At 49.6% G+C, this 17196-nt stretch overlaps 1 protein-coding gene across 1 annotated transcript in view; it reads left to right on the forward strand.

Annotated features, from left to right (window-relative positions):
• Positions 1-9054: 9054 nt before the first annotated feature.
• Positions 9055-17196, forward strand: part of LOC101613908 (aggrecan core protein) — an 8251-nt gene continuing 109 nt past the window's right edge. The window contains exons 1-4 of the mRNA XM_045146104.1: positions 9055-9140; positions 12520-12903; positions 14953-15127; positions 17033-17160. Of these exons, the coding sequence (XP_045002039.1) occupies positions 9071-9140; positions 12520-12903; positions 14953-15127; positions 17033-17160 (757 nt within the window). The 5' untranslated portion in view covers positions 9055-9070. The remainder of the gene's footprint in view (positions 9141-12519; positions 12904-14952; positions 15128-17032; positions 17161-17196) is intronic.

The raw sequence follows: 17196 nt of genomic DNA on the forward strand, positions 1-17196 counted from the left end.
TGGGAGCCATGAAAAGTCACTCTTCCCTTGGGGAACACTTGCCTTACCCACAAAATCCACAGGCCAACCTCCCTGTGTTAGAGCCATCTGACCCACACTCAACACCCCTGCTTCGAGAGCCCCCTGTAATACCAGCTCCCTTCCTCTGAGACCCTCCCGGTCCCACCAACCCACCCAACAGAATCTGACTCCCCATAGGACCTAGAGACTCCAGGGTGAGGGACAACGTGGATGGATGAGAGGTGGTTTACAGCAGGAAGCCATCATTCCCTGCCTCTCATCCAAACTGGAAACCAGCCATTTCCAGTTCTCACCCAGGGAAATTCTAGCCAGTAATGGCGTGAAACTTGCCCAAGACCACCCAGGTAGCAAGTGTGAATTCAAGTGGTATCCTTAAGACTCCGACCCCCTACCATGCCCTGTCATCCCCTAGTAAGCTGGATAAGGGGCTGTTTCAGGAAACCACGTGGAGCCTCGGTTCAAAGAGGACTCGAGAGGTGAAGAACAAAACATCTCTTGTCACAACGGATCCAAATAAAGAAGATGTGATCATCAGAGCCTGTGTCTGTTGGGTGGACGGACTTGGGAGAAACCAGTGTCATCTTCTAGGGTATTCTAGAGGGTCTGGTCCCTCCAGCTCCACAGTCAGAGCATCCCGTGCAAGTGATCTTTGTTCAAACCACTCTGGAAGGCCTTGGAAGGAAGCCTATCTGTAGTCCATTTGGGTGACAGCCATCTGCTTTGGAGCTCTTGAGCAATTGGTATGATGGCCATTGGCAAGAGCCACCATGTCTGGCTGTGGGAAGCGGTCCTTACAGTGGACTTCTGGGGGTGTAAGGAAAGCCGGGACTCAGAGAGCCCATTGTGAATGGAATGTCCTGGAATAGCTTAGGAGTCCAGCTTAGGGGCAGCCTCCTATAGACTGGAGCCTGCATTCTCTTCTTCTTCATCATCACTGTCGTCACAGCAGCAGCAGCAGGATCTCCTACATCTGCCCATAATCCACGCATCCCACAGCCATATTGGAATTTGTATCGGTTTCCCATCTCATGAACTAATTAGGATGTAGTCTACTTACTTGTCTACCTCATGTGTCCTTTTTTTTCTGTTCTTTTCTGTTTCTTTTCTGTCACTCCCCCTGTGGCTTTCTGAAGCTCTGCTTCTATTTCTCTTGGGGATGTAGTCTATCTTCCCTCATCCTGACTCTCTCCTTTAACGGTCATCTCAGCTGAAAAGACACCTCTGTCTGAATCTGACATTCTGTGAGAGCACCCCCACCTCCTCGTTGATTGACATATGTCTGTTGAGTCAATAATGAATAAATGAGTAAAACTGATACATACAGAGGGACTGGGAATGAAGGGAAATTGGACTTTGTGTGACTCTGAGCCACTTAGCTTCTCTGAGCAACTGTTACAATATCTGTAGAGGACAACTATGCCTATCTTTGAAAGGTGATTTGTTTTCTGTTTATTTGTTTGTTTTTTGTGTGTTTGGTTTGTCCTTTGAGACAGTCTCATCTAGCCCAGGCTGGCCTTAAATTCACTACGTAGCCAACAATGACCTCGAACTCCTGATCTTGCTATATCCACCCACCAAATGCTGAGATTACAGGCCTGTGCCACCACACCCTGCTAACTCTATACCCTCCTCCACACACGCCAGGTAGGGGGGCATCTTCCCACATGGACAGAACCTTCCCAGAGAACGTGCTCGTGCACAACCTTGCCTGTTGGGACAGAGCCCACAAGAGTGAGGAGGTCCCTCACCATGAGACAGGCTGTTCTCAGATGTCAACCGGCTCTCACTGTCTCCCACACTGCATGGAGCTGGGGTTCACAATCTCAGAGCATTCCAGGACCCTGTCTCTCATTTCCAAGGTGGGAAATTGGAGGTTCGAGGTCTTGAAGTCAGCTTTGTCTGGGTCCAGATTAGGACTCAGACCCACCCTTGTCCCTTCTGCTGTCTCTGGGTTCAGATCTGGCTCCCCCACAGGCTGTAAGTAACTCCAAGGAAATATCTCCTTCCCCTTCCCTGGCTCCTCTACCTTAACACGGAGCCACTTGAGGCAGACTAAACTGTGGCCTTGAAGGGGTTATCTGAAGTGACCGCAACCCCTTGACCACTGTCTTGTCAGAGGACCACTTAATTACTTAGAATACAGAAATATCTGTGGGATTTGGTTTAAGATGCCTCTGTGGTGATAGAGCAACTCATACATTTGGAATAAGGAAGTGAGAAAGAGGGGAGGGGAGAAAGGGAGGAGAGAAAGAAGAAGAATATAAGGAGAGTATTAGCATCCACAAAAAGTACCTTCGTAAAGATGGGGAGACAGCTCAATCAGAAAAGCACTTGCCTTGCAAACCTGAGGGCCTGAGTTTGATTCCCAATAACTATGTAACCTTCTGGGTATGGTGGTGTGTGCCTATAATCTCAACGCTGGGAGATGGAGATGAGCAGCTCCAAGGAGCTCACTGGCTAGTTCATGTAGCATAGTTGGTGAACTCCAGGCCAAATGAGAGACCACGTCTCAAAGAAGGTAGACAACATTCCTGAGAAGGACACCTGAGTATGGTGTCACTGACCATGGACTTGCAAAGAGATGCTTCTGACTGACTCTGGCAAGCTGACATCAGTTGGCTGTAGCATATCACAGGTTCCCTTTGGAATCCTGAGAAGGGAAGGCCTTGATATTTTATTCCTCTGGGCTGTGTGTAGACTGTGAGACCCTCCCAAAGTCACAAGTCATACTGAAGTGTTATCACTAATCAGTGCAGCCAAGCACATCACAAGTAAGCCATGTCACCCTGGCTGAAACTTAACCACCTCCCAGGGCCGAGCACACATGTATGCCGGGCCATGCGACCATCCAGTCCCACCTCTTCACCATCGGAGGCTCACACCTGAGGGAGACGGCTTCTAAGTTCTTGGGCTCCACTTTTTCATTCATTCATTCAGTAGGCACTTCCTAATCGCCCTGTCTCCATGCCAGGCACACACTGGATGCCAGGGAGCCTCCTGTCCCTGGGAAGGTAACTGAGGCTAGGAATTAGGAGGCTAGGGTCCCTAGAACTGGATTCCAGTTCTGGCTCCTCTTCCAACCTGATGTGCGCACCTAAGCAAAGATCTGAACCTACTTGGACCTCAGTTTCTTCCACTGTAAAATGAAGGAGGCAAACCTGATGGTTTTTTTTGTTTTGTTTTGTTTTGTTTTAAATTTTTTTTGGTTTATTTTTATTTATTTATTTGAGAGTGACAGACAGAGAAAGAGGCAGAGAGAGAGAAAGAATGGGTGCGCCAGGGCTTCCAGCCACCGCAGATGAATTCCAGATGCGCATACCCCCTTGTGCATCTGGCCAACGTGGGTCCTGGGGAATTGAGCCTCGAACCGGGGTCCTTAGGCTTCACAGGCAAGAGCTTAACCGCTAAGCCATCTCTCCAGCCCCGAACCTGATGTTTATGAACGTCAACCCCAGCTCTTCTGTGGTTCCAAGGAGGAATGAGGCCTGGAAGTTCATAGAAGGAAGGGCTGGCTAGAAGATCAGGAATATCTGCTTGGGAGAAAAGCTGGTGGGAGAGTGTACTAATTCCCTGAAGCTGTGTCAAATCCTACATGGGCCAGAGAGGGCAAGCAGTGGAGAGGATGCCAACAGTGACGGAGCATTTGCCGTGGAATGGGCTACCTTCCAAAGGAATAAGTGGCTACCATTTAGGTAGAGGTCAAAGACCACCCACCTAGGGTCACCTGGATGGGTCTCCTGGGAGGCATGTCATAACTATAAAGTCCATAATCCTATTTTCTGAGGTTCACAACAAGAAATGGTGTTGGTCCACTGTGTTGTGTGGATGCAAAGAGATGATCATTACAAAACAAGAACAACAAAACCCAAGTACATGCCTAAGGAAGAAGACAAGAAACAAAAATTATCCAAATGCTAACAGTGACTGGATTAGAACAAGGATTATGGTCATTTTCCCCATTTCCTGTTTTCCAAATGTTTGGATGGGTAATAATGTTGCTTTTGAAACAAAAGCAGTTTTTTGTTTTTTGGTTTTTTTATTTTATTTATTTATTTGAGAGCGACAGACACAGAGAGAAAGACAGATAGAGGGAGAGAGAGAGAATGGGTGCACCAGGGCTTCCAGCCTCTGCAAACGAACTCCAGACGCGTGCGCCCCCTTGTGCATCTGGCTAACGTGGGACCTGGGGAACCGAGCCTCGAACCGGGGTCCTTAGGCTTCACAGGCAAGCGCTTAACCGCTAAGCCATCTCTCCAGCCCAACAAAAGCAGTTTTATTCTTCATGGAAAGCCGTCTAGTCCAACCTTCACCCCAGGCAAGAAGCCTCCCTCCCAACCTGTGCTACCCTCCTTTCCAGCACCCTGGTCCTGAGTGGCTCGTCAAGGCTGCCAAGTGGGAGGTGGAAAAGACTGGTGCCGGTGGGTGCCTACTGATGCCAGGGTCTATGTGGGTATAGCACCAAAGGCATGGTGCCTGGCCGGAATGGGGATGACTGGCTGGCACAGCATCTCACTCAGAACCAGCTGGGTGGGTCCTGTGTCCAGAGCCAGTCAGTGGCCAGCCAGGAGCAGGATCTGGGACTAAGGGTCTCATTTGTAAAGGCTGCTGGAAAAGGGATCCTGGGCAAGAGGATGAGCTCATTCAAGCCCATGATCCTATGGACTCAGATAGCCACAGCATGGAATTTGGCTGACAGATAAGCAAGGGGTTTCTCTGCCTCTTAATATGGGTGTCTCTCTCTCTCTCTCTCTCTCTCTCTCTCTCTCTCTCACACACACACACACACACACACACACACACACACACAGCCTCAGCACAGGTGAAAAACTTACTTTACCCTAGCAAGCCTCCTAAAGTTTTCTTCTGAGAAAGCCAATTTCTGATGATCAGTCCACCTGCCCCTGACGCACCAGGAGCCCAGGGCCTTCTAGCCTCTCCCCACCCACTGTCCCCTTGACTCCCACTGCTCTCCCATATCTACCACCCATCACCACTGCCTCACTTTTCTTCCCATCGAGAAAGGCCTCCCTGTCTATGGCCTTGGGCTGGCAAAGTCAGTCTCCTTGCATAAAAGACTCACTGAGTCCCAGAGACGCTTGGAACCCGGACAGAATGGAATTTCTCCCTGTTTTCTTTACAGCTGAGAAAACACACACAAACACAGGAGCATATTTATTGCAAAATTTCTACCCCAAAGCTTGTCTTTAAAAGAGAAGAAATAAAATTAGTTTCGCTGCCCACTCCTCTGCTACCCCTTCCCCCATCTCCTTTTTCATTCCTTACCATTTCCTGGTCTAGGCGGGGAGGGGGGGAACAGAGCCGCCCCAAGCCCCACAGAGCACCACTGCATCCCAGACAATGTCCGGCTTGTTCAGAAAGCGAGGGAAGAAACACAACTCTGAAACATACTCAAAACTTCCAAGTGAAGGGTACTCTGAGCAAAGAACAGGCGGGCCTTGTGTTGACTATGAATCCCTGAGGCTCTGAGAAGAGGAGCCTGGGGTTGAGGCAGGTACCCTCCTTGCCTCTAGGGAACTGTTTCCCAGTCCTTACTGGTCACTTGACCTTGAATAAGAAACACACACACACACACACACACACACACACACACAATTTAGAGATCTCCTCACAGTATCAGACGTGGGGCCCCAGAGATGTTTTGTAAAAAGCTGGTATCTAAGTCAGAAAATCCCTAAGGAGAAACAAGGGGCCATTTCTCAGAACTTTGGAATTTTCCAGACTTCCTACGGCATGAAGGCAACCTGCCTCAAGAACAGGCATCCATTTCTGTACCCCCACCAGCAGCCACACAGACACCCTTTTCATCTCTCGGTGACCAACACACAGATGCGCCCTGCACGGCTGAAAGTTATCACGCTCCACAGGCAGGAAAGGGTCACCCAGTCCTGGACCCCACGTTCCCTTCCCCCAGGGTGTCCGGAATGGGAGCATCAGTGCCCCCCACCTCCATCTGCTTCTCTGAGCGCTCCCCTGCCTGAGCCCTGCGCTGCAGCCCACAGTGGCTGAGCCAACAGCGACACCTGCTGGGCTGTCAGACTCCCGCAGAGTCAAGGTCTGCGTGCGCTCCCGAACCACTGGGGCCCCATTCTGTTCTCCGGTTCGCACGCCTCCACCTCCAAGGTTTCTTTCCTCGGGGATACAAACTCTTCTTAGACCAAAAGCAAGTTCTGGCAGCTTGGAGAGGAGGGCAGGACAGGTACCAAGGCAACCACTGAATCTTGGGCACAAGCTCTGCAGTGTGAGTCACAGAAAGTGTGATTTGGCTATGCACCCCCCAGGCCGGAGGTAGCATGAAGTCCAGGCTAATGCCCAGGCTAATTTCCACATGTAGCTGCTGAGGGCCACCAACCCAGCTGATGGCTTGTGAAGGTCACCGCTGCTGGGCAGCTGGAGTCAGGGTCCCAGGGGCACAGGAGAGACTCTTAAATGGTGTTTGTCACAGATCTGTGCACATATCACGACGGCTGTCCATCCATGGCATCAGGGAAGCTTAGATTTCTAACTCACATGAAGTTGTGCTTGGGCCAGAAACAGGCCACAGGGGTGCTGAGGTCTCCTTAATCTGTTCATTGTGCACCCTGCTCAAGAGCTCTCTTCCCCAGACTTGAATCAGGGCTGTGAATTTTTCCTGTAACATTGGCAGCTAATCTTTGCTAAAACATGTGAGGACCCTGGATTTGAAGTGGGTGGCACACCCAAATTCCATTAAGAAAGTTGGGTAGCTTGTCCCTTGTCACTTTTCTGGGCCTAGAGGGCTGTATTAGGGTTCTCCAAAGGAATAAAATCGCTTTCTGTCTCTCTCCCCCACCTTCCTCCCTCCAGCCTTTCCCCCTTTCCTCTCCCTCCCTCTCTGAGAACTATGCCACTACCGTGATCCTGTCACAGCACGGATATTATACATCATACTGTCACAAACCTAAGAGCTCAGTGACTCCACGAGGCTGGTTTTTTCTGTCCTTCCTTCCCTTCTGTGTGGGGCTGGGGATCAAACATGCTAGGCAAACATTCCGCCACTGGGCTACACTCTAGCCCTTCACATGGCTTCTTGGTACAGATACAGTAGGACTGGGAAGATAGCTTAGTTGGCATGGTGCCCCAGGACACATCTTCTTTTGTTGTGGTGGTCTTTATTTTTACCATTTTTATATCTTATTTTTACATATTTATTACACACAGAGAGAGAGAGAATGGGCCTCCGGCCACTGCAAACCAACTACAGATGCACAGACCACCATGTGTATCTGGTTTATGTTCTGGGGAATCGAGCCTGGGTCCTCAGGCTTCACAGGCAAACATCTTAACTACTAAGTCATTTCTCCAGCCCAAAGAATGCATGTTTTAAAAAAGAGCTGAAGCCGGGCATGGTGGCGCGTGCCTTTTAATCCCAGCACTGGGGAGGCAAAAGTAGGAGGATTGTCGTGAGTTCAAAGCTATCCTGAGACTACATAGTGAATTCCAGGCTAGCCTGGGCTAAAGTGAGACCCTACCTCAAAAAAAGAAAAAGAGCTGAGCATGGTGGGTGGTGCATGCTTGTAATCCCAGTGCTAGCGAGGCAGATCTCTGGGGCTTGCTGACCAGTCTTGCCAGTGGAAAAAAAAAAAAAAAAACTGTCTCAAAAAATGGTGGATGGAGCCAGGCATGGTGGTACACGCCTTTAATTCCAGCACTTGGGAGGCAGAGGTAGGAGGATCACCATGAGTTCGAGGCCACCCTGAGACTACATAGTGAGTTCTGGGTCAACCTGGGCTAGAGCGAGATCCTACCTCAAAAAAACAAACAAAAAAAAAAAAAATATATATATATATATATATATATATATATAGTGGTGACCCAATGGAATGTCACCCAGGATTTTCCTCTGGCCCCTACAGACATGTGTGCATGCATGCAGATATGACCACTCACACACAAACATGTACATACACATAAACAAACAGACCCAGTGAGCACCCTGCATCTGCACCGACAGTGGTGTGTCACGGCACACCTTTATAGTGAATGTTCTCTGTAAGTAGGAGGGCATGACAGTATATAGCAATGAGTATAGATATTAACATAATCATCTAGTGTCATTACCAAATATTTTCTGTATATATGTGCCATCCTTTTACATAGCTAGCAGTGCAGTAAGTTTGTACCAGCATCACCACAACCAGGTTAGTAATGTGTCGTGCTGTGACATTAGAGCATCACAGTGTCACCGGGCAGTAGGAATTTTCATCTCCACTCGAGTCTTCTTCGTATTGAGGTACCACTGACATATACATGCTCACCATTGACCAAAATGTCATTATGTGACATGTCCCTTTCAGCTTAGGGTATTCCTGTGGGGGGGTGTGTGTGTGAGAGAGGGAGAGACAGAGGGAGGGAGGGAGAATACAGGTATAAATCCTAGATCTGCAGGGATACTGGCAAGAAGACCAGAAGAGGTGGTGGGATGCCTTCAGTGTGAAGCCTCTGTAACCTCAAGACCCAGGAATAGCTGATGCCTCAGGTCAGGTCCAAAAGGAAGGAAAGCCAGTGTCCTAGATAGAAGGCACCAGAACCTTTACTCAGGACAGGATTCGTCTTTGTTCCATTCAATTCTTCACTTGGTCGGCTGTAGTTCCCCCCAGGCTGGGGAAGGGAGGCCCAGCTGCTTCACTCAGCCTATAGACTCCAGGGTCCCCTTGGACCCACGGCTATACCCAGAATATGTGTGGTCAAAGAGGTTGGCATCCTATGATCCAGTCAACTTAATACATACCATCAGCCATCACGGGACTTGATGAGGCTGAACATCTTTGTTGGCAGGAGTGCGGGAGGGTTGGTTTACCAGCCAAATGCATGTAATGAAGCAAGGTTTTGTGGGGAAATGATTTTTGGGAGGACACACCTCACAAAGCACAATAGCCTTCTGGTGTGGGCGTGACTTCAGAAGATTGAGTGGGGAGTCTGTCACCTGGCAACATAGCTCATGTCATCCCCTCCTCTTCACTGGGCCTTAACAATCCAAATAATGCCTCTACTCCCCTCTTCCAGGTGAACTATGACCACTTTACTCTTGGTCTTTGTGACTCTGAGGGTCATCGCTGCAACACTCTCAGAAGAAGTTTCAGGTGAGGACATTGCCATGCATAGCTCATTGGCTTGGTAATGCTGGGTTCTGATGCCAGGTACTGAACCTGGTGCTGAGACACGACTTTTCCCTTTCCTGGACCTGCCCCTCTCTAGCTGCAGTAGGAGGGCCCCCCACATGTGCACATACATCCTAGAGCCTAGCTCATGGGCTTCGGTTCCTGGCCACCTTCTAACAAGGACAGCTGTTGGGCCTCCTTCCCAGCACCCTCCCCTTAGAGATCTCACCCAGACCTACTACACACTGAGCATGGACAAGGGAGAACACAGAAAACAAAACAGAGGGGCAGGGGTAGCCGGGGAGCCTCAGTGGGGGTATAAAGGGGAGGAAAGAGGCTGAGGGACAGAGCAGAGCCCAGTGATGACGTGGTCTTGGCTTTCCTGGCACAGCCCCAGGCTGGTCTCACCTAGGTGGCAGGCATTCTGTGTATTTCTCATAATCAATCCCTGTCCTAAACCAACCAGCCAACCTCCCCCTGACCCTGTGATAGCTTTGACCTCAAAGTGGTTGCACATCCCTTAGACCCTGACAAGGGAGGTCCCTGCTAGGGACCATGTCCTTCGGAGCTTTCCCTCTGCCTCAGCCTCCCCAGAAAAGGAGGAGTCTGTAGGGCCAGTGAGACCCATCCATGCAGGTCTGTGCACCCCTTTCAGACCACACTCTGGGGAGGCAAGATACCCAGAATTCTTTGGCCATGAGAGCATAAGCTATTTTCCAGGCCTGTGTGGGCCCATCTTCCTCTGGGAGGGGCCATACAACACTGGAATGAACACCTCTGGGCCTGAGGGAAGGGTTAAGGAGTAGCTGTGTGCATAGAGTGTGGACAGCTGGAATGTGATGTCGGAAATAAGCCAAGCATATGCCTGAGCCCCCTCAGTGAAAGGCTCGCTGGCCAAATGCGAAGGTACAGAATATCATATTTGGCTATATATTGACTGAATTCATGACTTTTTGATACGGAGATGTGGGTGGATAGACCTCCACTGGCACTATTTCCCAGGAGCCATGAAGATCCAATCCCTGGCCATCTCCTGGGAGATTTGCTCACACCAGCAACCTAGTCCACTAGGGTTGGCTGAAGGCTTTGACAACCACCGAGTCGGGCTTCGCAGCAGCCTTCGGCTGGCCACTGAGGACCACCACAGCAAAGCCAGGCTGTGGCCAGTGGCGCCAGGGCTGAGCATCAGACAGAGGTGTTTGTGGAAGGTGTGGTGGGAACTTTCCAGACATCAAAAGTTCAGGTTGGACTCCAGACATTCCTGGCTCCCCTGTTCTTACCCTGCTATGTATCTGCCATCTGAAAGGTTTTTGTTTCAACCTGTAGTCTCCTCTGAAAAGAAAGGTTGTAAATGTAGGGTCTGCCATGAAAGGCACTGTGTGAAAGGCTGCTTCTCTCACATTCCAGGCAGACCTTTTCCAGGACTGGAAACACTGTCTTCTCTATCAATAGATCCCATGATTTTTGTGTTGGCTAGTCCTGTTCGATCCCATAATAATCTCTTGCTCTGACTGCACTTGATCTGTCTATCCTGTCTACCCAGTCCTCTCAGCCATTGCCTGAAGAGTTTCTTGTCCCTACAACATTAAACTAAAACACAAAGTAGGTTTCTCTGGACAGAACACATCTTTGAAGTTCTGTGGCTCGAGTTTAAAAGATGTGTGGAATTTTTTATACCCTATGATAATTCTTGTGCCTGACATGTTAGTCCATTTCCATCACAGTAAGAAAACATCTAAGAAAAACAACTAAAAGAAGTAAAGATTTGCTTTGGCTCACAGTTTCACAGGTTTCAGTCCAGGGCCAGCTGGCTGCATTGCTCTCAACAGCAAGTGAGAAATATCATGATATGCTGGAGAGATGGCTTGGTGGTTAAGGTGCTTGCTTGCCAAGCTTAAAGGCCCAGGTTTGATTCCCCAGTACTCACATAAACCATTAGCCCAAGGTGATACATTCATCTGGAGTTATTTTGCAGTGGCTAAAGGCCCTGGCATGCCCATTCTCCCTCTTCCTCTCTCTCTCTCTCTCTCTCCCTCTCTCTCTTTCTCTCTCCCTCTCCCTGTCTCCCCTCTCTCTCTCTCTCTCTCTCTCTCCCCCCCCTCTCCCTCTCTCTCTCTCTCTCCCTCCCTTCCTCCTTCCCTCCCTCCCTTTCTCTCTCTCCCTTTTTCTGTCACTCAAATAAATAAATTACATATTGTTTTAAAACTGAAATATCAGGCTAGAGAGATTGCTTAATGGTTAAGGTGCTTGCCTGCAAAGCCAAAGGACCCAGGTTCAACTCCCCAGTACCCACGGAAGGCAGATGCACAAGGTAATACATGCATCTGGAGTTATTTTGCAGTGGCTAGAGGCCCTGGCTCACCATTCTCTCTCTCTCTCTCCCTCTCTCTCTCTCTGTCTGGCTCTTTTGTTCTCTCTCTCATAAATAAATAAATAAAAGTTAAAAAAAAATAAAAGAAATATCATGGCAGTAGATAGGGTGGAGAAAAATTATTCACCTCATGGCAACCCAGAAGTTGAGAAAGAAACAGAGGAAGAGGCCAGGAATAAGACAGACCCTTCCAAGACATGCCTCTTGTGACAATGAGAGTGACCTACTTCCTCCAACTAGACCCCATATCCTGATAGCCCATTCAGCTATGAACTCATCAATAGATTAATCCATTGATGAGGTTAGCACCCTCATCATCCAGACACCTCTCAATAATGCTACCATCTAGAGGACAAAAAAAAAAGGACATCAAAGTAAAAGAACTAATTGGAAAGAAGAAGGGGTTCAGTGGAAAAGGAACTGGGAGGCACAAAGGATGGTAATGAGGGAGATTATGATCAAAATATACTATGTACATATGTACATGTAGGAAAATTGTCAATAAAAAGTTTTGAAAGTGCCACTGCCCACCAAACCTTCAACTCATGGGCCTTTGAGGGGGTCACTTTATATCTGAACCAAATATATTTTTTCTAAAATATAAGTTTTGTCCAAAAATCTCTAAATTAAGCATGCTACTCCAAGAAGAGCAGTCCTGTTTGATCAGTGGTTTGATGGTCCCTGGGATGCCCTACTTTGGAGGCTGGAGAGTGGTCTTGCCTGTGATTTCTTTCTTCCCCTTCTCTTGACCCCTTTTCTGTCTCTAGGCTTTCTGTTTGAGGAGCAGAGACCAGGGATCTGGAGGGGCACTACTCTGGAGTGGGCGTTGCAGGACCCCTGAGAATTCTCCCACAGCAGTTGCATCCCCCATCGTGGACACCCGCACACTTGTTGGGCCTCTCGGAGGACTAGGTTTCTGGGAGGACACGTGGGCTATGGGCCTCCGTGGGCACTAACGGGCTTGCCTTTCCTTCCCTCCCTCCCTCGCAGATTATGACAACTCACTGAGTGTGAGCATCCCTCAGCCATCCCCACTGAAGGTCCTCCTGGGGACCTCCCTCACCATCCCCTGCTACTTCATCGACCCCATGCACCCAGTGACCACAGCGCCCTCCACTGCCCCCCTCGCTCCAAGAATCAAGTGGAGCCGTGTGTCCAAGGAAAAAGAAGTGGTGCTGCTTGTAGCCACTGAGGGGCAGGTGCGAGTCAACAGCTTGTACCAAGACAAGGTCTCACTACCCAACTACCCAGCCATCCCCAGCGATGCCACGTTGGAAATCCAGAACCTTCGCTCCAATGACTCCGGGGTCTATCGCTGTGAGGTGATGCATGGTATTGAGGACAGTGAGGCCACCCTAGAGGTGGTGGTGAAAGGTAAGACCATCCTGTAGGGATGCTGTGTCACTTGTAGAAAGAACCAGGATGGTGTCCTCATCCGAGTTTTGCCCCCATCCCCTCCATACACTGATTTGCCCTTTAGCTGAGCTGTTCAGCCTCTGTTGATGGCTCTAACATGGAGCTGTTAGTGACATTCTCTGTGAGAGGCACAGTCACAGGTAAATGTCAACATTTCTATGACTCGTTGGGTATATTAGTTACTTTTTTTCATTGCCAAATACCTGACAGGAAACAATTTAAAGGAAAAAGGACTTCTTTTGGCTCATGGTTTGAGGGGATTCAGTATATACAGCAGCAGTGACATGAGTGGTCATCTTGGGTCTACAGTTGGAGCAGAGAGGGAGGAAGGAGAGAAGGGAGGGAGGGAGGAAGAGAGTTGTTGAATGCTACTGCTCATTTCCTTTTTTATTCATTCTGGGACCCCAGCCCATGGGATGGTACCCCCACATTCAGATATGCCTTCTGTCCTCAGTCAAGTGTCAGGAAACAGCCTCACAGACAAGCCTGGAAGTGTGTCTCCTAGGTGATTCCAAGCCCAGTCAAGTTGACAGTGAAAATTAACCTTGTAAGCATATTTATTTTTGTAGCTGAACAAACGAGATTGCATGGCACGTTGAAAGTTCCAAGAGTCTCAGAACGCCCTCCTTCCAGCGCCCCTCCTCCTCCCAACCGGCCATAGTTGGGATTTCAATGGCCTCACTTCCCCATGGATAGTGCAACCAGCCTGGCTCCTTCCCCCACCACCAGCCCACACCTCTGACCACCTCCCAAGGCCCTTTCTGGAAGGCCAATTTCCCCTCGCCCAGGGAGGGGCATATAGAAGGCCTTTCCCAGGCACTTCTCTTATTCTCCTTCTTCTTCCTTCCTCCTTCCTCCTCCTCCCTCCTCCTCCTCCTTCTTCTTCCTGACCTAAGGTGTGTGCTCTGTTTTCTCTTGGTCTCTCTCTCTCTCTCTCTTTCTCTCTCCTCCCTTTTGCATATGCCCTTTTCTTTTTCTCTCTTCTGTTCCTCCCTCCCCCACCCCCCGTCCTTCTCTGCTTCTCAGTTCAGAGTCTGATTCAGCTTTCACCCCATCTTTCTCCACTCCTTTGCTCTTCCACTCTGAGTCTTTGAAGTTTCCTTATACCTTCCCCAGGGCCACTCAGTTATGCCTACCTCCAATCCAGTGTCCCAGGCTCTCTGCCCCTTAAGTCCCAAACCACACACTCCCCACTGACTTCTCTTCTTGACCCAGTCCTTACCCGCACTTTACTGAAACTGGCTCTAGACTGCTCGAGAAATAAGCTTCTCTTTCCCAAGAAGGCCAGATCTCAGTCCCTCTATCAGAACCCAACAAAAGTGACCCTAGAAATGAGTGAGGGTGGTTTCCCTACACATCATCCAGACATCCTCTCCCTCCTCTTCCTCCATGCCTCAGTTCCAGAGGCCAAAGAAAGGGCAAAACACTCCTTGATTTCTTTCTTTCCCAGATCTCCCACAAGGATGTCCCTGGGTCCTGAGGGTACAAGGGACCCTGAATGTCTCTTCCCCACCCTCCAAAAAAAAACCCAAAAAACAATAAGAGGCCTGGGAGTGATAAGAAACAATTATAAGGAAGCAGCTTTTAGCTTAATTCAAGTAATTTTTGTTTGTTTATTTGTTTTTGGTTTTTCCAGGTAAGGTCTCACTCTGGCTCAGGCTGACCTGGAATTTATTTATGTAGTCTCAGGGTAACCTCGAACTCATGGTGATCTTCCTACCTCTGCCTCCCAAGTGCTGGGATTGAAAACATGGTCCACCACGTCCGGCTTAGTTCAAATATATATATTTTTTTAATTGTCACAAGTATTCCAAAAGGAATGCTTTGTGAGTCCCCCATGACTGGGGGTGTTCCGACAAGGGCAGAAGGACCACACACGGAAAAGCTATGTGTCGGCATAGACCGGATAGCTTGTGGGGTACCCTTGACCTTTGCTGCCATTCTCTAAGGGCCTCAGTGACCAGAGATTGCTCCTGACCCTCTCTCCCACGGGCACGTGTCCGGCAGGTATCGTGTTCCACTACAGAGCCATCTCCACCCGCTACACCCTCGACTTCGACAGGGCCCAGCGGGCCTGCCTGCAGAACAGCGCCATCATCGCCACGCCCGAGCAGCTGCAGGCTGCCTATGAGGATGGCTTCCACCAGTGTGACGCGGGCTGGCTGGCTGACCAGACCGTCAGGTGAGGGACCCCAGGCCCCACTAGAGGGACTCTCGGGCTTGGGGACCAGGAATCAGAGGCTCAGCAGAGCCGGGCAGAGCTGGAGCCAGCAAGATCCTGGAGCCACAGTGGTGTGAGGTTGGCACCACACACACCCCAGTGACCCATCTCAGGTCCCCATGTTTCTCTCTAGCAGGAGGAATGGTAGACCTGTCCTATGCCTCATTACTCTGCCATTCTCCCTTTCACCAAGGCTTCTTCACTTCTTTGATGTGATTTTTCCCCCTTTTGTGTTGTATGCATTTTTGTAAACAACCTTATATCCTTTTTGTTTATAATAAGGCAAAGCACATAGATATCAAGCATCTGGGCACATCTTTTTATGAGTGGGCCCTGGAGATGGCAGAGCAGTACGTATTTGAGACTGCCTCAGGGGTCTCGGCACAATGTAGTAAGCCTTGAAGATGGGTGGACTGTTCACCCCACATTCACCACGGTACGCTACAAGGCTTCGGGGAGGTGGTTTACAATCTGGGCTAGGCCAGATCTTGGGACCCAAAACCACAAAAGGAAACAAACAGACAAAATTGAAGTAGTAGGGATGGGGAGATGGCTCAGTGGTTAAGATCACTTCCTGTGCAAGCATGAGGAGAGACCACTGGAGTTCAATCCCCAGGGCCCGCATAAACAGCTGGGTATGGCTACACACGCCTATAACCTCAGTCCCATAAGGGGACAGAGACCCGCCAGAGCTTGTGAAAAAAAGGATCAGTAAGAGATTCCAGCTCATTAAGAACAGATGGGAGAGTGATGGGACAGGACACCGCAGAAGAGCTCGCCCCACTGCGGGCAGACACAGGCGGTGCCCCAAGGAGCATACATGTGCATACACCACACACAGTGCACACCACATCTCTCACACACACATAAGCAAAAAAGTTAATTTAAGAAATGAAGCGATAGTGTAATTTTGGGCAAGGGTCCACGCCTTGGGCTGGGGAGATAGCTCAGTCAACGCAGTGCTTGCCTTACAAGCATGAGGACTTCAGTTTGTTCCCCAACACTCATGTAAAAATGTTGGCTATTGTGGTGGCATATGCCAGTCACCTCAGTGTTGGGGACGCAGAGGATCCCTGGGGTCTCATTTCCAGACAGCCTAGCCTACTTAGTGAGCTCCAAGCCAATGAGAGAGCCTCTCGCAAATGAAGTGGATGGCATTTCTGAGGATGACACTTGATGCCCCCGGGCCTCTGCATGCGTGCCCATACACATGCCCCTGTGTGCACATTTGCACATTAACATACACAAACACATGATCATTTGTTTAAAAAAAAAAAAAGTCCACACCATGGACTTAGAGCTAGACTCAAATCTCAACGGTGGCGATTGGAAGCTGTGTGCCTGGGAGAAGTCAGTTAGTATTTATTTCTAGGCTCCCATTCCTTTCAGTGTTAACTAGCATCTGTCCCACTTGAGGTGGAAATGAGACTCAACTACAACAGAGCAGGGGTCAAGAAACGGTGGCTCACAGACAAAGCCAACCCACCCTTTGTTTCCATAAATTACGTTTTACAGAAGCACAGCCATGCCCACTCGGCCACATTTTACCATAACTGTTTCGTGTTGCTCCGACAGTAGAGTGGTCATCACAGGGGTCCTGTGGCCTGCAAAACCCATGATGTTTGCTATCTGGCCTCTACAGGAAGGGTGTGTTGGGCTCTGAGAGAGGGTGTTTGGCACTAAAAACTGCTCAGTAACATGGGTTGCCTTAACTCACGGGTAGCTGTGAGAACAGAAACATCGCACATTCAGAGCAGGCTCTGGCGGAGGCCTCTGTTCCTTCCTGTGAAGGGGGAGGCTACAGGAGCATTGCCCTGCGCTTCTCTCTGTCCCCAGTGTCATGTTTTCACTTTGGGTTCCCGACAGATACCCCATCCATATTCCCCGGGAAGGCTGCTACGGAGACAAGGAGGAGTTTCCTGGGGTGAGAACCTATGGCATCCGAGACACCAACGAGACCTACGATGTGTACTGCTTCGCCGAGGAGATGGAGGGTGAGGGTGCCCCACCTGCCCTTCGGAGCCTTCCCC

This window comes from Jaculus jaculus, chromosome 3 (genome assembly GCF_020740685.1).
Source record: "Jaculus jaculus isolate mJacJac1 chromosome 3, mJacJac1.mat.Y.cur, whole genome shotgun sequence".
Classification (NCBI taxonomy): domain Eukaryota; kingdom Metazoa; phylum Chordata; class Mammalia; order Rodentia; family Dipodidae; genus Jaculus; species Jaculus jaculus.